This window comes from Protopterus annectens, chromosome 1.part2 (genome assembly GCF_019279795.1).
Source record: "Protopterus annectens isolate FY-2018-M chromosome 1.part2, PAN1.0, whole genome shotgun sequence".
In the NCBI taxonomy this organism is placed as follows: domain Eukaryota; kingdom Metazoa; phylum Chordata; order Ceratodontiformes; family Protopteridae; genus Protopterus; species Protopterus annectens.
Genome location: NC_056727.1, coordinates 770,516,698 through 770,543,661, shown reverse-complemented (window position 1 = coordinate 770,543,661; position 26,964 = coordinate 770,516,698). Strand labels below are relative to the sequence as shown.

Below are 26,964 nucleotides of genomic sequence, written 5' to 3'. Positions count from 1 at the left end.
GTCTACATCACATGGGATCAGCCATTACTAACAGTTCAAAAGACAGATGCTAGAAAACCAGACATAGTGATCCATGAAAAGAAGACAAAAGTAGCACTGATCATTGAAATCGCCACACCCAGTGACTACAGTGTCTTGCGTACAGAGAGACACAAAGTCATAAAATATCAGGATTTGCAGGCAGAAATGAGAGCAATGTGGAAGAAAGATACCTAGACAGTTCCAATAGTAGTAGGGGCAACAGGTGTTACAAAAAATAATCTACAATCGTATTTAGATATGTTACCAATATATGTAACTCTGTTGCAGGAGGAGTCATTACTGGGCACACTGCGGGTGCTGCAAAGAGCAATTCTGGCTGACATCAGACATTGAAACAATGTTAATTTCATGAACTTTAATCATACTTTGACTTTGGAATGAGGTCTATTACTGTCATGGTATTAGAAACCCAAAAGATTTGGAGAAATTAAAAAAGTGAATGAGAACCATACTAAATGGTTCTCTGAGAGAGCAGATGAGCATGCAACAGGCTACCAAATTACATTAAAGCAAGTACTACATTTAGATATTTTTAAGAACAGACTGGACACTTATTATGGGAACAAGAGTTTTGGTATATTGGCAAGCTAGAAGGGCATTAATGCCCGTGCTTGAAATATTTGTATGTATGTATGCATGATATAACAATGATTCAGACACAATATACTTACAGGAAGTTGTCTGCTGTACACAGTAGTACAGGACCTCAAAAACATACATGCAGATGAGTGCAAATAATATGAATGAGGAACACAGCATACTGTAATGGTATCTGTCTACAAGATTCAAATGCACAAACTACAAGGAGCAAAATGTGCACCATGATGCTTTGAAGGTAGCTTTACAGACAGCTGATACTCAAAATGAGCTAATGTTAGCTGTTGATTTATGTTGGCACCACAGAAGTAAATTAAGAAAGGATGAAGTGCAAGAAAAGTAGAAAGGTTTTAAATCAGCAGTTGGCATGAATATGCCACCATCTATGTTAGCAGATTTACTACTAACACTACAAATGGTCAAAGGAGATCACAAAGCAAAAGGAAGGAGGGTACTAGCAGCCAAAAGATACAAGACCAGCTTGAACTATCAGGTTCTGATACACCCAAAACTTTTGGTTATAGGAAAAGAATCTTTGAAATCTGTATCCTTTATTCTGAGACGGTTCTTTAATGCTGTTGCTGAGTGTCTCCTCCAGACTAGTACCACCTTTAGTATTAAAATGAGCATCTATACCCAGAGCTAGCCCTTGGTCTCTACCAGTATATGCTTCCATTGGCAATGGAAAGCTGCACACTACCACCTGGTTAAGGATATCTGGAATGGGGCTGCTCAATGTCCCAGTTCTTCAGTAGAGGTTTTGCACCATGATGCAGAAAGTACAGTTGTGTATGCTTACCATAAATGTAGGTGTTCGAGTGTATTCACCATTGCAGTCATCACTTGTGGGTTATCCCTGCTGGGTAGCCCTCGGCCAGCCTGAATACCAAAGTAAAGGATTTCCCTCCTGTGTCGGCTGTCCTGAGACTGTGGTTGATGTCAGGTCATCAGGGCTATAAAGAGTGGCAGCCGACACCATTACATTAGTTTTTCTTGCCCCCAATAGGTAGGAGTCCCCAAGAAGATACAGAAATAAGGAAAGAAAAGGGGGAAGGTGGGAGGGAAACAGGACTTCAACAGTGAATACACTCGAACATCTACATTTATGGTAAGTGTACATAACTGTACTATGTTCTTCATGTTCCACTGTTGAAGTCATCACTTGTGGGAAGATTCCCAAAGCTGAGGAAGAGGGTGGAGGCATGCTGTACAGGTTATGGGGATGCTAGCATGCCCTGCAGGACTGCAGATGTAAAGCCGGCCCTGGTTTTGGAAAATGTATTCAGCTGGTAGTGCTTGGTGAAAGTGTGGACAGATGTCCATGTAGCAGCCTCCAGAATATCCTTGGTAGGAACCCCTCTCAGGAAGGTCATGGAGGTAGAGGCTGCTCTAGTGGAATGAGATCTGATGGATTCAGGAGGACTCTTTCTATGGAAGGCATAATAGAAATGTATGCAATGAGAGATCCATTTGTAAATGGTCTGCTTTGTAATGGGTTTTCCCTCTACCCCAGGGGCGAACAAAACCAGTAGCTGGTCAGATTTCCTGACTGATTTGGTCCTGTCAAGGTAAAATCTCAATTGCCTGTGTACATCTAGGGTATGCAGAATTCTTTCTCCTTTATTGGTAGGCTTGGAAAGAAGGTAGGTAGGTGTATGGCCTGGTTGAGGATTATATCGCAGACCACCTTTGGCATAAAGGAGGGATTGGTTCTGAGAGAGACCTTGTCCACATGGAAACTGATGAAGGGGTCAGTGGCCATAAGGGCCTGGAGCTCAGATACCCTTCTGGCAGAAGTGATGACTAGCACGAAGGCAGTTTTCCAAGAAAGAAACTTGAGGTCTGCTGAGAATGCTGGTTCAAAAGGGGGTAAAATCAATTTTTCCAGGACAAAATTCAGATCCCAAGCTGGTGCTGGTGGCCTTCTAGGTGGTCTGATGTGAGCCACACATCTAAGGAACTGTTTTAATAGGTGTTGAGAGAACAAGGGCTGCTCCACCTGGACATAGGCTGAGATAGCTGAAGCATGAGTCTTGATAGAAGAGTAAGACAACTCTTTTCTAGAAGGTCAGCTAGGTAGTCCAGAACCAATGGTAGGGAGGCATGGGTGCTGTATGCGCCTCTGCTGTTGCACCAGCAGGTGAACCTTTTCCATTTTGCAGAATATGATCTTCTGGTGCTGCATCTATGGGCCTCCTTAATGATGTCAAACACTTGTTTGCTGAGGGGTGAAGTATCATCCACTTTTGTGGAATCAGCCATGTGGTTAACTTGAGTGTGGCAAGGCCTGGGTGCAGTAGCTTCCCTCTCTGTTGTGTGAGAAGGTTTGTTGTAGGGGGTAGGAAGATGGGAGGGTGTATGTTCAGACTGAGAAGCATGGGGTACCAGTGCTGCCTTGGCCAGTCTGGGACGATCAGGATAGCCTTTGGTCCTTCCTCTGTGATCTTGAGTAGCACGCTGGGTATCAGAGGCAGTGGGGGGGAAAGTGTACAAAAACAGGCTGCTCTAGTGGAAGGAGGTCCACCCTCCTAGCTTCTCGATGAAACTTTCTTGAGCAGAATTTGGTCAGATGGCAGTTCTGGTTGCTTGCAAAAAGTCTATGTCTGGTTTCCCCCAGATGTGACTGATTTTTAGGAAGGTTTCCCTGTGCAACTGCCACTTGTGGGGCTCCATGAGGTTTCTGCTTAATTGATCTGCCAGGGTGTTTTGTTTCCCTGGAAGGTATTGTGCTATCAGATGTAGTCCCAGATTTGAGGCTGACTGCCAGATTTTCATAGCTAAGTGACACAGGGGGGTAAGAGTCCATGCCCCCCTACATGTTGATGTACCACATGACAGTAGTGTTGTCTGTCTTGATTAAGAGTACTCCTGGTGACAGGTGTTCTTGGAAGGTTAGGATTGCCCTGTGTACCACTAGCATTTCATTTCATTTCATTTCTTTCAGGTTGATATGGAGACCCTGAACCTCCTGTTCCCAAAAACGCCTGAGTTCGCAGGGTTCTTTTGTGAGCTCCCCAAGCTACGTCTGAGGTGTCTATGGTTATGGTATGGTCATGTGGGTGTAGGACAAAGGGGAGACACTTGTTCAGCATGCAAGCCTCGGCCCACCAAAGGAACTCCCTCCTTAAACAAGGAATCAGGGGGAGCTGGTGTACCAGTGATTGTGAGTGTTGACACCAGAGGTTCCTTAGGTACCACTGTAATTTCTTCATATGCAGTCTGGCAAGGGGTACCAGCAGGATGCAGGAGGCCATGTATCCCAGGGCTTGCAGGATTTTTCCGGCCATGAGGTGGGTTTTGTGTGCCAGTTGGGTGAAGTAAGACTGTAGGAAGGCCTGCTTCTCTGGGGGGAGGTGTCCAGAAGGGTGCCCAGGAAGGTTAACCTTCATGTGGGCTGTAAATGGGACGTATCCTGGTTGATGGTGAATCCCAGTGAGGTAAGTAGGGTCTGCACAAAGGAGAGGTCCTGCAGGAGTCTTTCCTCTGTTTCTGGATGGATGAGGCAATCGTCAAGATAGGGATAAATGTGTATGTTCTTCTGTCTGCAAAATGCAATGCCTGGAGCCAGGCACTTGGTAAAGAGTCTGGGAGCAGTGGATAAGCCAAAGGGCACAGCAGAGAACTGAAAGTGTTGGGACCCTGCTCTGAATCTTAGGTAACTCCTGCAAGACTGCCTGATAGGGATATGCAGGTAGGCATCCTTCAGATCTAAGGTCACTAACCAAGCTTGTGGTAGCAGCATAGGTAGCAGTTCTTTATGAGTCAGCATCTTGAATTTTGGATCCAGGAGGGACAGATTCAGGGTGGAGAGGTCTAGGATAGGGTGCCAGGAGCCCTCTTTTCTGGAGACCAGGAACAGTCTTGAATAAAATTATTTTCTGGCCTGTTCCTTTGGTACCAGTTCTACAGCACCCTGGACATAAAGCTTTCAGATCTGATGAATAGCTTCTGAGCTCTGATTTGCAGGGATGTCTGGGCAACCTGACCTTTTGGCTTTTCTTTGAAATAGAATCTGTTCCCACTGGTAATAATCTTTGGGACCCAAAGATCTGAGGTGATAACCTGCCAGTTTTCTAGGAAGAGGGAAAGTCTTCCTCCAAGCCTGTCTGGTGGCATGAGGGGCAGAGGGGAGGGGAGAGAGGAGTCATTGAGAGTCCTTGGAGAAGGGAGTGGGCTTAGAACTCCCTTGCCTAGGAGCAGCAGTGGACTACTGCCTGTGTCTTTGCCGGCCATGGGACTGGTGTCTAGGGGGTTCTGTCTCTGCTTCCCTTCCTCTGGGCTGGTTTAGTCTGTGAAGGAAAAGACCAGAGTTTAGTGGGGAAGTTTCTGCTGAACCTGGGAGGCTGCACCTGTAAGAAGCTCTTGACAGTTTGGATGGACCTGGCCTTGTCCTCCATTTTCTTAATTACCTCTTCCGCTTTAGGTCCAAACAACTGGTCCTTATCCAAAGGGGCATCTAACCATTTGGATTTTACCTGGTCAGGCAAAGGTTGCTCCCTTAGCCAGGTATATCTTCTGATCATTGAGCTTGTAACTGCAGCCCTGGTAGAAGCTTCCAAGGCATCAAAACCACAATGCAAGGAGTGTTTGGCTACCTGAGAGCTCGACTGTATGAGGTCAGTTAATTCTCTGGTAGCACTATTGTCAGGAATGGAAGATAACTTCTGTTTTATTAGTTAGAGGACATTTTTCTGGAATTTCAACATATGGAATTGACAATTCAAGGCTGTTAAAGCTAAAGTGTCTGTCTAAAGCTCTGCTCTGCTTTCTTTGTCAATGGAATGGGATTCTTAAATGAACTTGCCCTAGCCCCCTTAGGGCCTTGAGTATTGATGTCTGGGTCTGCAAAATGGTTTTTAAAAAGATTTTTGTGGGTGTCTTGCACCCTGTAATATCTGTCTGGTTTCCTGGGTGCTGGGGGAGAAATTCTGGTGAAAGGGCAGATTCTAGAAAAACATCCTCTACTACGTCCAGGATAGCAGGAATGGCCAGAGGCTTATGCTGAGGCATGTCATTCTCTCAGTCTTTTCTTAGACTGAGGGTAATCCTGAACCTCCCATTGAAAGTGTTCTCTGAGGGGGTTTAATGTTTCCCCAAAAGAGAGGTCCTCAGGATCACAGGCAGACAGCATGGGGTCATCATCAGTAGAGTCTTTGAATGCTGCAAAGGGCTGGTCTTCCATGTCTGACTCCTCAAGAACAGATTCTTTGGATTCCTGCTCAGAGAGGACCTCAGGGGAGGTGTCCCTTTTTCTTTTGGTTGGGGTGGAAGGGTGGGGCTGGCTTACCCTAATAACAGTCATCAAGTCTTCTGCCATTCTGAGCAGTTGCTGCAACTGAGGGTCAGGCTGGTTGGTCATAGGTCTGTGGCTGAGTCCTTGGGGAGGGACTTTTATGGAGGTAGTCTTAGTCTTGGGCCTGGATGGGTCGGTAGTCTTATAGAAGGTTAGTTTAACTGGCGGCTTTGTCATCGGTCTAAGCCTGACTCCAGTCATGGGAGGTGTCTCAGTGGAAGCTGGTGCCTGCGAAGTGGCTTCGGACCCAACTGCATGAGAAAGAGTAGACAAACCGGCAGGGGGAGATAGATCTGGTGACATACTGGACTCCAAACAGGTCTCGATAGAGGCCTGCGATGGTTCCTTGGCTGGCGTCAGGGGCTGCAAAGGCACCTCACTGAGTTCAGCTGTAGCAATGAGTTAAAAAATACCAAGACTTTTGACTTGAGTCATCAGAGGGCCTAACCTTTTGAGGTCTATCTTTATACTTGTCTTTCTTTTTTCTAGCAGTAGCCAACTGACTGACCAATGCCATTTCATCTTAAGAAAAAAACTTGCTAAAGTGCCTAGCTACAATTTCAGCTCTCCTTCGTATGGTTCTAGCATTAAACAGGGCACAGAACCAACAACTGGGGACGTCATGGCCTGGGCCTAAACAAGTGATGCAAAGAGAATGAAAGTGTCGGTGTGGGATCTGCTTTCCACAACTGAGACAATTATTGACTTTCTCTGACATCAGTTAAAAGGAAAAGGTTCGCCAACTGGGTACTTAGCTATAGATGATTTCCCTCATTCTGGCAATGGCCGACTGATGCACTCGAAAAACTGCTTCTGCTTCAGGCTCCACGGAAAAAAGACTGAGGTAATGGCGGCTGTCATCCTTTATAACATCAGCCACAGTCTCTGGACAGCTGACGCAGGAGGAAAATCCTTTACTCTGGTATTCAGGCCAGCCAGGGCTACCCAGCAGGGATAACCCACAGGTGATGACTGCAACAGTGAAACACGAAGAACATTTATGGATGATATAAATATCTGACCAAGTTATATGTTGCCTCTTGAATGAACATTGTTAGAACATAGCAGTGGGTAACAACATGCACACTGTTGCATTAATATTTGTGTCCACTGAGTTGGTGCTATCAAGATTTGGACTACATGGCTAATCTGTGACTTGGCAATAATTACATGTCCTGGTTTTCCCAGTCTGCCAGAATCTGTTAATAGATTCCATTTATGTATTGTTTACTGCTGTTCTCTTCCTTCTTGTTTTATGATTTCCTTCCCTAATCAGCAGCCTTAACAGTAAACCTAACAGCATGGCACACTTATAACTGCTACTATATGAATGCATGCCTCCTTCTCATGCGCACTACCCATTTCCCTCTTACTTCTGTGTAACCAGCTTTCATAGAACAGATGAATTCTTACTATATCAGTTTATCTGTGTAGGTAACCTTCTTTTATCTGGTACTCAGTTGGGGTTATCCCTTTCATTAATCACAAAATTCAGGCAGTTTCCCTGCTAGGGGACATGTGCACACCTATTCTAATGCATGGTGCATCAACAATGTTGCAGTCTAATAGAAAAAAACATACATTTCTCACACCCCCAGTATATCCAGCACATTCTTACAAATTGGGAGCTTTCCCACTTGAAAAAATTCCTCATTCTAGAGATGTTCTCTCCAAATGTAATATCCTCTTCAAGGTAGTCTCCACCATTAGAATCAACTTCAGGGGAGCCATAACCCAGAGGAGAATCAATTTGAGTTGAGTGGGCCAGGGACTTATCTGAAGATGAATCGTCTTCTTCAAAGGTCTCTTGTTCAACAGTAGCACTCCTGGGAGGAGGGGAAAGAGGAGATGGTGGAGTAGGAGGTTGGAAATTGGAAGGCCTAAGTGCCAAAAATGCATTCAAGCTTCCTTAAGGAAAAGATTGCCAGTATGGGGAAGGATCCTGTGTGGGAGACACATGCTTTTGTTTATGTTTTTTTTTCAGTGGAAGGCTTGCCTTAGGCTGGGATGGTTGAGCCGACGTAAGCCTAGGCTCTAGCACCCAACGTCAGCAAGACCTCAATTGAAAAGGCAGGAGAGGTACTGTGAGGAACATCTGATGTTGCAAGACACTGTTTCCCCTTGCCATCCAAAGCATATGTCTGTGATACCTCTGTGGACATGCTGAAGGAACTCTTGCTAGTGGCTTCTAAATCTGTACCTGCTAAAGAAGACGTATGTACCTCCAGGCCTTCACTGGTCTTGATAGGGATGTCTGGGATCAGGGGCACAGCCAAAGATTCAGGCCTTACTCTTTTCACCTTTATCTTTGGCGACTCCCCTGATGGACCTGCAGTACCTTCCATCGTGAGCGCTAGTCGCTTTAGTCTCTGGTTCTCAAGATATATTTTAAGGGCAGACAGAAGACTGCAGAGTGTTTTAGGAGTGAATGCCTGAGAAATGGCAAAGGCCTTGTAGTCATGATCTGAACCCAGACAGAAAAGACACTGGCTGCGGTTGTCTTTGTGTGGAAGTTGTCTTCCACAATGGCACTTGCCCTTCTTGGATGACATTAGCCACTTACAAGCATGCAGTGGCAAAAGCACAAATAAAACTTTACCCCAACAGGGCACTTATCTGAATACAGAATAACTTTGGCTATCAGACAAACAGTAGAAGCAGTTGTTTGGACTGGCAGCAGAGAATCTCTTAGGATGGTACGTGCAGACTTCACTTTTATGGCCAACGTCGGCTGTTTTCTATGTGCAATGTAGCACAAACCTAGCAGTAGCTTAAGTCTTTGGTATACTGGCCACACGTTTGGGTCACCTAGGTGGGGCATTCCTCATATTATCAATACTGCAACATGGGAATAAAAGGACATCGATGAATACATGCACCTACATTGTTAAGAAATAATGCAACCATACATACATACTTACCTAACTTGCTGACAACCTAGACAATACATAATGGATGAAAAGAGGATATACCTGACTCATCAACGGGGGCCTTTTTCTGTAGATCAACTGATATGGTACAAATATATCCTTCATATCTAAATACTGAGGACTCATTGTTTGAAGGGTGCTTAGTTACACTGAATCTCAAGCAGTGAAACAACCAGCATGGAAGAAACAGAAGAACCACACAAGACACAAGTGAGAAGGCTGACTCCTGTGGGACTAACTTTCTGAAAGAGGCGTAATTCCCAGAGTCTTTGTTGAGACAGTACTACCTAGTAAAAGTGCACAGTAATACTGGTCACACTACTGTTTTGTACACCTTACTTTTCATCTTCTTTGGCATTCTTCTGTCACACACTGCCCGTGGCACTATGTGCCAGCTGGCTGCAGCCTGTCAGATTCCAGCTTTGACCTCCTTATTCAGATTTCACTTCTTCTCAACCACACCTCCCAGATACCTGAAGTGGTTTACTTGTTCTACTATTTTCCCTTCTGTCTCAGTTTTCAGCTTCTTCTAATTTCCTCCCATTGCTGCCATTACAACCATTTTGTCTGTAGTTTCATCCCATATGCCTTCAGTTTTGCATTCTATTCCCCTATCATTTACTGATGTTCTTGCTCACAGTCTACCTGTAATGATACATCATCTGTATACAGCAGCTATTTTTCCACTCTGACGTTTGCTAATATAGTCCATCCCTTGTATGGAGAGCAGAGGATTCAGAGCTGAACCCTGATACATACCCACTACCAATGAGTACCATTCTATGATTCTGAACACTATTTGTACTTGTGCCATTGGGCCCATGTACATAGCTTGCACTGATTCTACTAATAACTCTGTGACTTCAAACCATCACCAGGACTGCCCAAGCCAAACTTTTCTGGGACCTTTTTGTATTCTTTAGCCAAGTCTAGGAAATCCCAGTTGGACTCTTTCCTCATCTCTAGCTTCTTTTCAACTACCAGTCTCACTGCAAACCTGAAGTTTAAATCCCAGACAACTATAGCTCTTAACATGTGAGCAAATAGCTGAACAAGTGATGACGAAAAACACAGACACTTTAATCTCAAGCACACTAGCAAGAAGACTGGATGGAGACCACTTCAGAAGTGGAAACAAAGAAGACTGTAGTACAAAGCCCCCTCATGGGTTGAGCATGAGCCCCTATGTAGATGCAAATGTAGGGGTGAGGAAAAAAGATTCACCCAAACATAACAGAGGAGTAAAGTAGCAGAAAAGAAGATGAAGCAAGATCACAGAGGAAGATGCCCCTCAAGGTGCATCCAAATACTGGTGGATTTAAGCAAATAGGAGAGATGAAGCCAGGAAGAACAGAGGGAAGATAAATACAATTGAACCAAGTGCAAGAGAGGAGGAGATACTAGGCCAAAATAGGCCCAGGGATTGGAATAGTGGAGAAAACAGGAATCAAAGGTGGGGTCAGTTGTATTTCATCCTGATCTTAATCCAAACTGTTCATCTTACTTTCTGCTATGCCTTCCATCCGCCTTTCATGGCTGGTGGCCTGGTGAGCAGGTTGTTGTCATTGGTATCCCTTATGAAGGCTTCTAAGGACCATCTCCTTTATCTCCCTGTCTTTGCCTTGCAACCTGATAGAGTTTCTTTGTGTTATCTGCTAAGTCACTTTCCAGAAGTTGGTAGACTGCCTCTGATGCCTTGATACACTTCTGTTGTACTCTTTCCAATTTGATCTTTCTACTTTTCTTATAAAGTTTGCATATTATTATTCGACACTCCAGCTTGGATCCAATGTAACTTACAATGATGTCTTCATTTCTGATTTATTAGACTTTATAAATATTTTTATACAGTCTATATTGTTATAACTATCTTTGACCAACTGAATGACATGGTCAGAAAACCTCAAAGCTGTATCTACTCATAGACCCAGGTCCTTAAATGAATGCATAGTTTCAATCAGTGTGTGCTGTATTAAATACTTACACTTCAGTCTATATATCCCAAATCTCTTATGGATAGTTTGATGCATTTATCAGTTTATCATTCACCTGTGCCCCTCTGGTCATGTTAGTCAAGTTCTTTTGCAGATATGTCCTACATATAGTAGATGTGATCAGTTTTCCAATTTTAGTCATCTGGATACACACAGTAGAACACCTCAGATGAAAAAGAAATCAGAAAGATGCAGCCTAAACAAATATGGACCTTAGACAGGGCCCTGCAAGACCTATAACCTGGAATGTCATCTGTTCAATTGTTGTATGATATTTGCCATATCCTTTCTGTAAGCCATGCGTCTATCCATCTTATCAAGAGTACATTAATACCTAGTTGTTCTAATGTATTAAATACAGCTTAGTGTGAAATAACTAGGTGATGCCAAAGGCAGGTGCAAGGAAATTAAACAAACACTTTGGGCAGAAATGAAACAAAATACATGATGTTTAGCTTGTCATGAAGTTCTACACTATATAAACTAGATAGAAGTATAACAACCACTTACTACTATTTCTGATTTGTTTTCTAACCCTGAATGCCCTCATACTGGCAGACATTCCAACATGATCTTCATTTCTTGAAAAATTACTTCTTGCTCATAATCCACTACAAGGAGAAAGGTGATGAGATTACAGTGCCTTAGTCTGCCTTGCCAGATGACTATTCCATTTACTTTTTTATAAAAGTAGTGAGACATGCTGTCAAGTTTGAGAATTCTCAGTAAACATCTCAGTAATGTTTTTGCAGTCACTCTTAATTTGTTTCATACTTATATTTTACAGAAATTCTAAAAATGTCATTGCAAAAGGAAAAACAGATAATTGAGATAACGTAGTCTTTTTAAAAAAGAGCTGTTTCAAAAGATTCAAGGCCTGCATTCTTTCCGAGTCAAACAGAGTGCAACATTTCCTTGCTTGCAAAGCTCAGCTAATTACTGAAACTGCTCTCAGTGGTAACTGAGTTTATCCAAATTCAGATTATATAAATATTTAGTAGGTCTATGGACCCAGTGAACGGAAAACATGCAGCTTTATATGACAGCAAAAAGTCAAAGAGTTTTGAACTTTGAGCCTGAATAGTTTATGACATTAGTGGATGTGAAATAACAAAGATCTAAAAAGTACCCTAGGCGGGGAATCCCTCATGTTATCTAAACTGATCTAAAAAGTACCCTGCCGTGTGTGTGTGTGTGTGTGTGTGTGTGTGTGTGTGTGTGTGTGTGTGTGTGTGTGTGTGTGCGTGTGTTTGTTTTGTCTGCTAAAGACTTTTAGATGTGATAGACAAAAGCTAAGGGAGGCAAATTGCTAAGAAGGTACATTTAGATTTCATTCGTTCCAACATGGTGTACACCAAGGAAGATCCCTAGGACAAAAATGTTACAATGTTAAAGAGGGGGAAAACTGCTAAGTCATGCTTTGTTAACACATACAAATATAGGGACTATTCTCTAGTGATGAAAATATTCTTTGGGGAAAATAAATGTTGTGTTTAAGGTGTAAATGTCCTTTACTAAAGGAACAGGTTACTCATGAAAAGGATGGGAGACAGAGAGGGGCATGAAAATGGGCTAGCGAAAGCAGAGTCAATGGGATAAAGATGTGAAAAACAAGCTTATTGTTTCCAAGGAGAAATACTTTTAACATTATAACACTGCACAGAACAAAGTGCTTTGAAGGTGCAGGCTTGACTTACAAGGAAACAGAAGCCAAGTAGTAGCAAAAGAGGTGAGGAGGGAACAAAACTTTGATAAAATTTGAAAAAACATTTGAAAAGCACTAGGTAAAACAGACAAGGCTAGATCAGTGTGAAGTTTAAATCCCAGACAACTATAGCTCTTAATATGTGAGCAAATAGCTGAACAAGTGATGAAGAAAAACACAGACACTTTAATCTCAAGAACACACTGGATGGAGACCATTTCAGAAATGGAAACAAAGAAGACTATAGTACAAGGCCCCCTCATGGGTTGAACATCAGCACCTATGTAAATGCAAATGTAGGGGTGAAGTAAAAAGATCCACCCAAACATAACAGAGGAGTAATTGAGATGTATAATAGTCAGTCTGCAATATCTTCAGTCTAACGGATAAGTACAGGAAAGTACTCTAACAGCAAAACAAATAAAAAATAAAAAAAAAAAATCTAGAAAGAGCAATAGTAATAAGTATGAGGATTTTCATCTCCAAGTGTTTGAATAAAAGGATATTCCATTGGAGAGACTTAGTCGATCACCAGCTCAACTGTCAGTGGTCAGAAAGCTATAAAAACAAACTGCCTACTTTCACTACATCACTGATTATAGCAATACTGGTAAGACAGAAACTGCAGAAGACTGCAATATTTAGAAGCTGGAGAAAAAGTAAAAATGTAAAAGACATAAAAACTCTATAGCCTGAAGATGATGTAGCTGAAAAAAAAGCCAAACAAAGGTCATATGTTTGTCATGGAGAAGATGGAGCACAGTATATGTGGAACCATTGGTATTTTTCAAGGAGGATGAGGAACTAAAATTGTCACAATTAGTTAAAAAGAGAAAAATAAATTTTGAGAATTGTAGCAGTCAAGAAGAACATAGCAGGTCTCTTCAAATTCTGTCTCCAAAAAAAGTTGCAGAGCAGTGAGAAATATATTAGAAGGAAGAAAGGTCTCTGCTGTCCAGACAGAGCAGCCTTATTAAATATTTGTGGTCTGAAAGACCAATGAAGAAAGTTATAGATATGATCATGATAAAAAACTTGTTTAATGTAGTAACCCAATATATGTTAAGTATAAAAATATTTTAAATGATAAATCTAAATAACACTTTCAGTCTCAAAAATAAGTATATTCTGTTAACAGCAAAAATTTATTTTTTATATATATATATATGTGTGTGTGTGTGTGTGTGTGTGTGTGTGTGTGTGTGTGTGTGTGGGTGGGTGTGTATGTGTGTGGAGAACATTTTAGTATTTAGTTAGAAGCTGCTGCATGGCATATGGAGTATCTTCTGGAAACAGTCTAAGGTAACAGTTCATGGCGAATGGTAGCACATTAATTAACAGTGTCAATGTTATTTATGGAACACTCAGGCTAGTATCCACATAGTTTAGTCCTTTTTTCTTGTTTTGTATTTTGTAAATACAATAAGCAGAAATTCCTAATGTAGTTTATTGTAGCATTGTGTAATACCTCTCTCAACCATGTTCTGCTTTCTCATTTTTTTCTCTAGTTTTATAAAATGATCTAAGCTTTATCAGGTCTAGACTGACTGTCTGAATGCTAGGCAAACACAAATATACACTGGCTGAACAATACATCAGAGTCAGAGAACAAAACTACCAATATTATTTTTATCTGGGTTGGTGAAAGCTCAACCTCTCAAATCTATCATATAGAGGGCTGAGCTCCTTATACCTCCCTAATTAATATGTTTACTTCTGGGGAAAAGGGGAGTAAACCCCCTGGACAGTTTGCTGTCTGCTATTAAAATCTGGCAAGGGAACAGTTTTGGACAATTTACAAACAGCCAAGCAATCACCTTCCACAAGGATTTTTAGAAAAGGTGTTGATTTGAAAGGGGTAGCCAAAAGGATGGCTTCAGTGCTCTCAAGGCAGATTCACAGTTTTAGACAGGTACAGCAGCTCATACACCACCCACAACTGACCTTAGGGAGGCAACAATGACATCACAGTTTAATTTTGCCAGGAGTCCCACCTACTTTGTTTGCTGTTTGATTTAACATAGCAAATGTGTTCTTAGTTTCACCACCTAGAGATCTGCCCTTTCTTTTTTAATACTATTACAGTCAGGCCACAAAATATGTAAATATTTTTAGTATATCTATCCAAAACTCTGGCCATCCTTTCAGACAGTAGTTCCCAAAGAAAAGGATCTCTTGTTAGATCACCCATAGAAGAACTGTTTGCATCCTTTATGACTTTGGGAGATCATCTGCAGCTCTGTACAGTTTTGTCATGATATCTAGGGTCAAAGGACTGTGTAAAAGTTTGCTGATTTTTATCTGTCCTTAATTAGATCATCTATTACATTTGCGAAGCTATCTTTCAGGGAGATCAATTAATATATGCTGTCATTTAGTGCTGTTTCTGAGAAAGATACATCTTCAGGAAATGGAAAAAAACAACAAGTTCACAGCATTATGATTTTCCCCTTTATATTCTGTAGGTAATAGGTGACCACATTATAAATCTATACCATTCTTCCTTTTCTTTCTCAGAATTATTTTCTTCTTCTCTTCATATATATATAAAAAAAAAAAAAAAACATAATATTCAGAAAATACTTAAGTTGGATGGTTTTCTTAGGAGCAGCAAAGGAAATGGAGAAGCAGACAACTGTAACTTCTGAGATGACACCCACATTACAAACTATTGTACATCTGTAGTCAGTATTAGTGAAAGTTGATTTCTCATGTGTACAGCTTTAGCTGTTTGAACTTACTTTTTTCTGACTGTTCTGTAGCCTAATCTTTTTAATAACAGGGAGCTGTGTACACTTCTTACATTCATCATATGGTGAGACTATCCAAAATCAAATCATCTCTGATAGTTTTAGCTTTTGAGCAGTAGAAACCCGAGATACTTCATCTTTATTTCTTTGGAATTTACTTTTCTTTCTTTGAGGTTAACCTTTTTTAGGGGAAGGGGATCTTTTACTTTTTTCTACCAACTCCTCTGCCTCTGTTTCAACCTATTTATTTCTCACTGGACATTGTTTTATTTTTCCTTCAACTAACATGGTTCTAGTTTTTACTGTATGACATTACAAACTTTACATTCTACTTGTCTGAACACGTAAACAACACATGGGAGCAAAAATGCTTCACGAATAACTGCACTGGATACATATCAAGTTCATAATGTGCTAAGGTGAACCACAAATCAATGCAAAAAAAAAAATGACAAAGGAAAAAGTTGTCTGCAACAACAACAACACATATACACACACACACACACACACACATAAAAAAATTACATCCCACACTTCCACATCTATGTTGTTGTTGTTGTTATACTTATTCTAAGCCTGCATAACCTTGGAGTGATGTGAAATATCTTACCCACTCATAGTTGTGTAGTCAGGTCATTTTTCAGTGTTAACTGGGAGTCAGTAAAAAGCACTCAATGAGTCCTGTTTCAGTGTAATATGCATCAATTAAAGCTGTATGTTACAAATAATTTCAGAAATCATGCTTGTCTAGTGATTTTGTGGGAAAACAGAGAATTAAACTCAAGACTGAAATTACCAACCGTCACATGACCAAAGAAAATGTAAACTAATTTTATGATACTTAAGTGGTACAGTAGAAAGGTACTGAAATAAGTAATTAATGTAGCAAACATAAATACCAGGCATCAAAGAAATAATATCATCAGGACAGCTTGCAGAATTTCTTCAGTGCAAATATGAGAAAACTTCATGGGACTATTAGAAGCCATAACAAGAATTAATGAAAATGTATCAGTTTTAAAATGGTCTGGCGGGAAACCGATGTCAGTAAAGCACTTTATGAACTGATGAAGTCTGAAGAAGTCACTCACACATTGCTGACAAGTCATATGCTGACATTGGAGCATATAACTAAGAAAAACTACTTTGTTTACTACTACTATCTGCTGTAAGTTCATTTGAATGTATAACATTCATAAAAGAAGTGATCAAAATCTATTTACTTTCTCAGTTACCAGTGTCAAATTGTCTTCATATCTACTCTTACCTGCATTTTCGAAAGTTTGGGGAAGTCTCCTGGTGAAATCAGGTATTCTCGTTCAATTTTAGCATATATTTCCCCTAGGTTGTTAATCAGTTCTTTCTTTTTGTTATCTTTACCAAACACTGCAGGCATTTCCTTCTTTAGGGTACTTATAATATATGCATGAACCTGAAAGGAAAGAAAATCAACCATTAAGCCGGACAGGGTAGATTCTTTCTACAACTAAGTTCTATGTCTTGATCCAACTAAGACAATACAATTAAATAACTGTCATAGCCATACAGTTTATGATTATTTGATCAAGGTTTGGAAGCTACATTCAGTATTCCATGTTTTGTTGGTGAATTTCAGTGTTTCCAGTAGTTGAGCTTTCAAGCCTTGACCACATAATAGTAAACCCAGTCACAGACTTCACTTACAAAAAACTGTACAAGTAGTTCTAAAATAAAATTGCTTTTTTCAAACAAAAACTTAGTGCAATGCAAAATCTTCTTTTGCTGCTTTGTATACTATTCATTTCTTCAAGCTATATTCTAAAGAAAATGTCTAATACATGACATTTTACCCGTGTTCATTTTATGTGGCACCGGTATGTTATGCAGGCGTATGGTTAGTTCAAATGTGCTTACCCTATTAAAATGCACTCTGTCATAAGTACTCCAAATAAAAAATCACTTTTGAAGTTTTCATATATAATAAAAACAGCACTTGCAAGAAAGCACTGAATTAAAATGTCCATATTGTTAAACTATTTTTAAAAGAATAGTTTTTTACTAAGGCATGCTAAACAGGCTGACTTGACTCAGTTCTAGAAGTAAGCATGCACATACCTGGAGTACATGAAGTAATACAATAACTCAGAATGGAAAGTTCTGCAACATGTATGACAATGGACATTATTGATATATATACTGTAATATAAATAATGCACTGCATGACTTTTTGAAAGCATCTGCTTATACAATTGTTAGAAACAAATATATCAGTTGTGTGACCAAAAGCAAAACAAAACAAAGCAAAAACTACAAAATACAACCATGAATAAAGAAAACGAAAGAACTCCATTACTACCGTTTAACAAAGCACATTTAAATACCATTAAACTTGTTTATTTTCAAGACAAAATCTGTTGTACATGTAACCATATTAGATGTCAGTTTTTAAATAGCTTCTTATATTTATTTAGTTTTAACACATTTCAATGTTATTTGGTATTTAACTGACAGAAATGCCTCAAATTTAACAAGACATCTGTAATATTGTATTTCACTAGCACTGATAATGACTTATGTTCTGTCTCAGTGTCCCTAACAGACTGAAAATAAAATTGTATAATACCATACAATGATGCAATCAGAGCAGCAGTGGAACAGCAAATAGTATCTTACACAAAGGAGATAAAGCAGATGATGTATAAGTGAAAAAAATCCCATCTACTTAAAGAAAGACAACTTGTTTGAGTAAAAGAAGGAAACAGAGTAATACATAGGTCAAATCTGCATGGTGATGGAGAGGATAGGAATGGTAGAGAAGATGAGGGAAAGGCAGCTGCAAAGAATACTTGACAGGAAAGAACAGACAGAGCAGTATGGAATGTGAAAAACTTAAATGAGAATGAAAGGTAACATTCGTGAAGGGTTGTAAAGGGATAACATTTTGAAATTTGGAACTTTCACAAACTAGTTTAGAAAGGAAGGATCTAGGACTGGTCTCCATGAGGTTTCTCAGAAACATTCTTGAGTAAAGACCTTCTCCTTTCTAAGAAGAAGGGGCAGCTTTTAGCAATCCTTGTGTTAGCTGGAGAAAGAAAAGCAGTTTGATCTGGAAGATGAAGAGGAATCCCCAGAAAAGGGAGGAGAGATTCCCACTGCCTTCTGTACCCCTGAAGCATCACTCTTAGTATCCATTTGTCTGAGACTATCTCTTGACAAACAAAGAAATTGAGGGAGGCCAGGTTTCTGAGAAGAATTAGAGGCTTGTCAGGGTGGGAAGTGGGGAATTCTTTAATCATTCAAGCCTGTTAGATTGTTCTTGTTTCTGGGGGCTCCTCCTTTCTGTTTTGCTTACCAGCATCTTGCTGTAGCTGCTTATTCTGCTTCCTGTAAAATAAAGCAGAGGTAACTATAAAACCTTTGACAAATTTGGAAAAGGAAGCTAGAAAAATCTGAGAAACTCCCTGAATCAGCTTCCTTCTCTCATTATACTTTTTAAGAAGCTGTGCAACACATGGTCCATGTACAATCTTTCTCTCTCTCTCTCTTTATGAAAGGGAGAATTCAAAGTTTTAGCTTTTATATCCACAGGAAGGTTTTTGCATCTACAACCAAGCAAAACTCCATATAACAGTTCCAGTAGCAGCAGCTGTGTAAGTGGCATCAGCTAAATTATGAGAAAACCTCAAAGAACATTTGGTCACTTGAGACATAGAAGCAATAAGATTATTTGTCTTCAGTTGAGAGGAAAAGAAGCCATCATGTTCTACATATTCTCAAAACTGAGAAACAAACTTTAATATGTGAGCTTGGCCATTAAGTATCCTAAATTAAATGTTGAAAAATATACTTTTTTCCTAAATTTTCAAAGGCTTTCCCATCCTTGTCAGACAGGAAGGGATTAGAAGCATCTGGATTTACCAAGTAAATTACTGTGAGGTCTGATCTGAGGTTATAAAATAACGACATATGAAAGTGAAGAACTTTATACAACTTCTCTTTTTCTTAGAGAAGCAAGCAGGCTATCAGGCAAGTTACATGCTGTAAAAAATACAAACTATTTTAGATTTAGGAAATTCCAGTTTCAATATATCATATTTATTTAATGACAGTGGAACATCATTATATTCCACTGAAACAATTGATTCATTCTAGATATGGTTAAAGAAAAAGCAAGTCTCTCAAAGGGTTAAACAGAAGAAACATTCTCCTCAGAATCAAAATCAGAAACCTGAAGAGAGAAAACAGAAGTTGCCCCCTCACAATTATTTTTGTTCAATGTTCTGAACATCCTTTTTCTCTTACCAGTAACACCATAACTGGAAGGGTCAAGAGCCTGAACTAACCCCTGAGCTATTCCCACTAAATTACTTCTGCCCATAGTAACTTGAGACAGGCAAAGATAAATGTCTAAATTTAGCTTCTTTTTGACATGAATTTCTAAAGAAGCAGATTTTCACAGGCAAAACTTCCCTGCAACAGGCATCCCAATCTGGGTACATCTTCTTCAAAAATAAAAAAAGAATGGCTCTCCATTGCCCACCAAGTGTAGTCTAACAGCCAGGGAGGGCATGTCTAAGCCATGGTCCATGGTGGCTATAGGAACTACACAACAGGGAGCTAAGGAAAAAGATGAATGGTCTGAGGAACCAGAAATGACCATAGCAGGGTGACACATTTGTGGCTGAAGCAATTTAGTAGCTTCCTGAAAGGGCAAAGACTGCTTGGAAGTGTTTTTGTTTTTGTAACTGGAAGAAGAAAGGACAAAGGACGCGGCAAGTTGTTCCATGGCAAGGATGACAACGATGCCCGACTCCCATGGAAAATAATCAGCAGTAGTCAGTGAAAAAGCTAAGTATTAAAAAGTCAAATTTTCCAACAAAAGCACAGTAAACAGCACTTTAAACACTTACCTCAGCCCCCAAAAGTAAAATAACTTAACTTTCAGACAAGAAAAAAATTGTTTTAAATGAATTCAAACAACTTTATTCCTCAAAAGTAATACTACTGGCAAAAGTTGACTAAAAGTCACATGACAGTCTATAAAAACACTTTTTCTTAATTTAAAAGTAATACATGTACAAAAATAGTTAACTCCCAGTCAAAAAATCATATATGGAAGATTTTTTTTTGCCAGAAAGGAACTTATCTCCCCAGTAATAGAGAAGCATTAGCTGACTGTCAGTCCTCAAAAGCCTGGAAGAAGAGCAATCTTTGCTGGCAGGAAAGCTCTGAAGAACTTGGCACCCAAACCACTCTTTTTCTTCAGCTCCATACAATATAGTTAATGGTTTGGGTGAATGGAAGATGCCTTAAATATTTGGAAGCTGGTCTGCACTTATGTTTTTTGCAGAATGTAACCCATATAGTTAACACTACTCTAGCTTTGATCAAATGATGAACATCTTACCATAACAGTAGTTGTCCAACTGATCACTGTTGCAGTACTATTAACACCTGGGATATCCCTCCAGGGTATAGCCATATGTATGTACAGGATACTAATGCCTAGTCATCTCACTCTCATGCTGTACAGACAAAGTATGACCAAGTATACCAGGACTATGTGGTACATAGGAAATGTATGGGCACAAAATACTTCAGGACATTCTTGCCCCAGACCCAAAATCCAGAAAGGCAACAAAGACAAGAGGTCACCAAATAACACGTCAACCAAAAGTAGGGAGAAGGACAACATACAGCCTCAATCTAAAACAGAAAAGCAGGGTAAAATAGGGGAAATTTGGGAGGGATATAAAACTGCAACAGTGATCAGACAGACATCTACTGTTACAGCAGGTTTGTACAAAACTGTATTATGTCCTGGTTTAGTATTACTAGCAATTGAGAATAGAGCAGGAATGAGGAACATAACTGGAATCTAAGATTCCTTGCAAGACAGACTTAGCAAATTCAGCTCTTGCCCTAGAAATGATATTTTTCTTGTAATGCTTGATAAATGTATGTAGAGAGAACCAAATAATAGATTCTAAAAGTATATCTGGAATCAGGATCTTTGAAAAAGGCACCAGAACAAGTAGGAGCTCTGGTAAAATGTACATTGACTAAACCTGGAAGCTCCTTACTATGAAAAGAGTAAAAATGAAATGGTAGAAAAGATCCATTTGGAAACTGCTTGCTTGGGAACAGGGAGACCTGACTTTTTCGTACTGAAAGGAAAATGAAAAGCGGGCCTGATTTTCTTATACTCTTAGTTTTATCAAGGTAAAACCTCAGTTATTTATAAACATCTAAAGAATGTAAAATTCTCTCATTCTTATTTTGAAGGGAGGGAAAAAGGTACGGAGATTAATAGTCTTGTTCAGAGACAACTGACTGACAACATTAGGCATAAAAGAAGGGCTAACCCTAAGTGTAACCCTATCATTATTGGCTTAACATTTGTTTACCAGGAAAGTCCAATTTGGAACAAAGCCAATTTTCAGAAGACGCCAGGGCAGAAATGCTCCAGACACATCTTTGTAATGTGAGAGGAAACCGGAGCACCCAGAGGAAACCCACATGAATGCCGGGAGGACATGCAGACTCCGCACAGAAGGCTTCCCAGTCGAGAATCTAACTGCAGAACCTCTTGCTGTGAGGTGACAATGCAACCACTGCACCATCCAAAATACCAAAAAGAAGAGGACAATAGAGCTTGCAGTTCAAAAACCCTTTTGGTAGAAGTAAGGGACAATCACAGTATTGTCTTCTAAGTTTAAAACTTTAAAGAAGTAGTGGAAGCAGGCTCAAAAGGGCAAGACTCAACTTTTTCAAGACATACTTTAGATCACAAGCAGGAAGGATGGGTTTTCTAAGGGGCCTGATGTGAAGAAATCCTTTTAAAACTGACCTCTAAATGCGTAGCTAGAGGTTGTTCAAAGTGAGGACAGGCAGAAATGGCTGACAGATGAGCTTTTTTGAAATAATATGCCAGTCCTGAATAGAGCAGGTCACACAAGTAAGACAGAATGATAAGAATATACACTTGATAACAGTCATGATTCTTTTTGTGGCACCATGTAGAAAATCTCTTCCATTCAGAAACATAAGATTTTTTTTGTAGCAGGTTTCCTAGCCTCCTATAATACCTGCAGCACACCCTCTAAAAATGGTACCTAAAAGAGATTAAAATCCAGTAATCCAGGGGGTTATATTCAGCATCAGAAGATTCAGATGAAATAGAGAGCCCTTCTTCTGTGCGAGCAAGTCCATCCTACAAGGTAACTTGTGATTTCCCTGGTCCAGTTGAAAGAGAAGGGGAACCAATATTGCCTGGTCCAGAGAGAGTTACCAGCAAGATTTTCAGCTTGATCGTGGGAATCAGAGGTGGAGGAAGGAAAGCGTAAAGGACTCTCCCCTCCCCTTCCCAGAAAGTGACATCACATCCATTCTCTTAGCTTCTGGGTATTGCATCATTGAACAAAACAGCACAAGCTGTCTATTCTGGTTGGAAGCCATCTGCCACTGAATTATTCCCAGAAGGAGTGTAAACTGCTTGAAGAGATAAACTGTGCTGTACGGCTATATTCCAAGCAGTCACTGCCAGTCTGTAAAGGTGGCATGATGTTTTCCAGCCTTGCTTGTTTATGTACCATGCAACTATAGTGTTGTTTATAAATATTCAAAGAGTGCTTGAAGACTATAGGTGATGAAGGGATTGTAAGACTAGAATCATTACCTTCATTTCCCGGACATTTACGTGGTCCTTTGTATCCTTTTGAACCATACCCCAGACCATCCAATTCATATAAGAAGCTCTGAAGTCAGGTCTGAAGCATCTGTGAGGAAGTTTTGACAAGGAGGAGGAACTGGAAAGGGCACCCCAGACTGATTTGTATCTCAGTCATCCACCAGTAAAACTCTCTTCTGATGAAAGGCACAAGAGTATTTGGGAAGTTCAAAGGTTGACAATTTTCCATCAAAATTGATTTGAGATACCACTGAAACTTCATACACAGCTTGGCCCAAGTAATCATAAGAATATTGGAAGCCATAAACTGCATGGCTCTCATAACCATTCTTACTGAGGTCAGATCTAAGGGAAGATGGGACTGAAAGTATTCCTTTAAGAAAATCACTTTTTTCTGAGCAAAAAAGGCTGTTGTTAACATACAGTTGAGCCTGCAACTCAGAAAAAATAGATCCTGGGAGAGAAACCAGATTTAAATGTTTGATGTTTAGGGTGAACCCCAGAGAGAGAATGGTTACTGTAAACTATAGATCTAGAAGGAGCTTCTCACTCGTGGGAAAGTGAAGAAGAAAAATTGTACAAATGTGGGAGAACATGAATTCCCTGCATTGTGTGGAGTGAGGCACTTTTTGAAAACTCTTGGTGCCATAGAGAGTCCAAAGGGCAAAGCACATGATTACAAATGATATTCTGAAATGGAGAACATTAAAAACTTCATGTGGTCTGTATGGATCATAATATGAAGATATGCATTTTTTATGTCCAGGGTTTCTAGAAAGGTCTGACACAGAATCATGGTAAGCAGAGACTGCAAAGTAAGCATCTTGACTTTTGACTCTCTCAGAAACAAGTTGAGAAGGGACAAATCCAAAATGGGTCTCCATTTCCCTCTTTTCTTGAGACCAGGAAAAGCCATGAATTGAAACCAGCTCCCTTCTGCTGAGGAGGGACCAGTTCTTAGGGGTCTATATCACGTTGTTGAACTCTTAAAAGTTCAAACATCACATGGTCAACTCCATATGATCGAACTGTTAAAAGTTAGAACGTTTCAACGGAGATCTCCGTACAGTGCGGAATGGGAAGATTTCTCTTTTCTGCACTGTAGTGCGATCTTGGAGTTTAGTATATTTAAAGAGCGGGGGTTGTCGGGGGTGCAGGCTTGCCCCCCTGCTTAAACCATTCAGGTAGTTTTTTTCTTTGATTTATTTTTTTTATTATATATTCAGACTTTTAAAAGTTCGGTCATATGGTGGCGACCATATGATGTTTGAACTTTTAAAAGTTTGATTATGTAATATAGACGCGTTCTTAGTTCCCTGGAGAAATAACTCCCTCCAAATTGGAGGGATTAAATGGAAATGGCTTCATGACACAGTAATGATGCCTGGTCTATATGACAAAGAAAGCCATGATATCTGGTAACCACTTTGAATGACAAGATGAATCCAATGATCTCTGGTGTTTGATCCCCAATGTGGACTGGATTGGGGAAAATTTCTTTGAAAGAGAGATTAAGGATAGACAAGGTGGGAAAATGGAGTGGGAGGCAGACATGTACAGCCACAAGCAGGCTGTTTTGTCAGGATGAGGATGAGGGTTTAAACCCCTTAAATTCCTACGTAGGTTTGTCCTGATATCTCATTTTTGGATATATTGGCATGTGATCTTTATAAAAAATGGGCTAGCCTTGGAAGGGTAGTTCTTTTGAAATTTAGGGACAAGAAAGAAAGAATAATTTGTTTGAAATCCTGCATTATCTTGCCTCTTTCCTGAAGGTTCTTAAAAATGTGAACAGCAGGACTAAAGAGTGTATCTCAATCCAGGGGGGCATTCAAGTGTTCAGATGTAATGTCCTTAGGAAGAGATTGGAGCCTAAGCCAAGAGAACCTCCTCAGAACAAAAACAGTAGCAACTGATCTGGATGAAGCATCAGCTGGATTATAGCTGCATTTAACAGAATGGTTAGCTAATTGAGAAGCAGATCTGAGAAAAGAAACAGCAGAAGACTTGCATCCTGAATCAGGCATATCTGTAAAAAGCCTATCCTTATTCTTTGGCTGGACATTGGAAGAAGGTAAGAGTTTACTAGGTTTATCAGATTAAAGGGAAATGACTACTGGGACAGTAGAAGGATTCTTATATAAAAACTGCTGTTAGGCTTCTTTGGGGCTAGACATCTCATGGTTCATTGAAGCTATGGTTGTGGTATACTGTAAAGCCTGAAGTCTGGAGGGATGGCAGAGGATTTTGGGATCTCCATGTACATCAAGTCATAATATCTTTTTTTGTATGTCTGAAACCAGTTTCCCTTTCCTTTGAAACTGCTGCATCATCTTGAGTACCATAACTCCAAAGTGAAGTTCCTCCAAAGAAGAATCAGGAGACACCGTATCCTGTTCCTTGGACCCATGCCCCATAAGAGAATGAATCTGAGAAGATTAATTCAAGGAATCCCTATCAGAATCTAAATGTTTTTCCTCAGAAGACTCTCTCTGTCTCTTCACAGAGGAAGAAGTGGAAAGGGCATAAAAAAAGAACTGTAGGGGTTAAGAGACACCAAGGCTTTATACTGTCAGTGAGAAAATTCATACCACTCCTTATAAAGATCCTTGACAGCCTGGGGGGGGTCAAGGTTGGAACAGATATGACTCTATGTGGCAGAGGCAGCAATCTGATCAGTTGGGCTGGACATAGTAATGGGCAGCACCTAGTCAGCCTCCACTGGGGTTGGGAAAGAGGGAGCAACCAAAGCAAATGAATAGTCTAAGGACTAAACAGGAGATACAGTGGAGAAGTCTGGGTATGACCTGACAGCTGAAGCATCAGATTTATTCTTTTTAAGCTTCATTTCTGGCTAATGTGGGATGTCTCATTGAGAACGGTTGCATCCTTCTTATGTGCAAAATCTGTTTTAAGTATTTGAATTTCTAAGTAAATCTTAAGAGAAGACAAGAGGCTCCTGCAAGTCTTAAGCACAAAGGATTGGCAAATAGAACAATATGTATAATTGTTGTTGGCGCTTTGGAAAAAAATAAAAACTTTAGTATGGCTGTTTCTATAAGGTATTTACCTCTGATGATCACATTTCCCTTTTTAGTTGACATTAAAAACATTACTTTTTAACAAAAAAAATGAAGAAGATAAAGTTTTCACTAATGGGAATTGTGAAGAAATGTGAAGGCTGCCAACCTAGCTAGACAGAATTTTGTAGATAATTCTATGGCATTGTAAATTTGAATATAATCCACAGGCTTGTCCTCTTAAATGTAAGAAAACTGTGTTAAATGTTGGAACTTCAAAAATGTAACCACAGTGCACTCTGCTGGAAGAAAGCTGATTAAGTCAAGCATTGCATGATTGTTTGATCTCAAAGCTCGGAGACATAATGTCTGGACTGAGGAATTCCTTCTATTGTTTTGAGACCAGAGTTAATTGATAGATTTTACATATATAATGTCTTTTATTGCTGTAGTTTCCTAGCCAAGTGCAAGATCAAAGAAATGTTAAATCTCAGAGTTTCTGTTAGCCTGGGAACCAGAGAAGAATGATGTGATCTAAAATGAGTCAGCAGTGATGAATTATTTTTAAGACTTTCTCAGAGAGAGAGAGAATCAGATAGCATTTTGGATTTTGTCTGAAGAACATCACTCACCAGTACTCTGCCTTTGCTCTATATGTAAGTTTATTTAGAACTGTGATTGCTCTTAGAGTTAGATACGAATTTAGTCAGATTTAGTCTAGCTGTTTTCTATTTACGTCATACTATTCTAAAGTATTATTTTAAGCATTTTCCTGTGATTTCTGAACTTTTGACTAGCACTATGTTGAATTGAGATGATTCACCTTGTGTTTTCATTATTTATTATTAAATATTTTTAAACCTTTCATCTGTGGCTGTTTTGTGTAGAGATAATTTAAGCTCTAGACTACATTGCATGTATGTAGTGATACTATACAAAGCCACTCCAAATAAGCCTTGCTGTT

At 39.8% G+C, this 26,964-nt stretch overlaps 1 protein-coding gene across 1 annotated transcript in view; it reads right to left on the bottom strand.

Moving 5' to 3' along the window:
* Positions 1 to 26,964, bottom strand: part of EHD3 (EH domain containing 3) — an 846,156-nt gene that overhangs the window by 9,919 nt on the left and 809,273 nt on the right. The window contains exon 5 of the mRNA XM_044058901.1: positions 16,579 to 16,743. Within this exon, the coding sequence (XP_043914836.1) occupies positions 16,579 to 16,743 (165 nt within the window). The remainder of the gene's footprint in view (positions 1 to 16,578; positions 16,744 to 26,964) is intronic.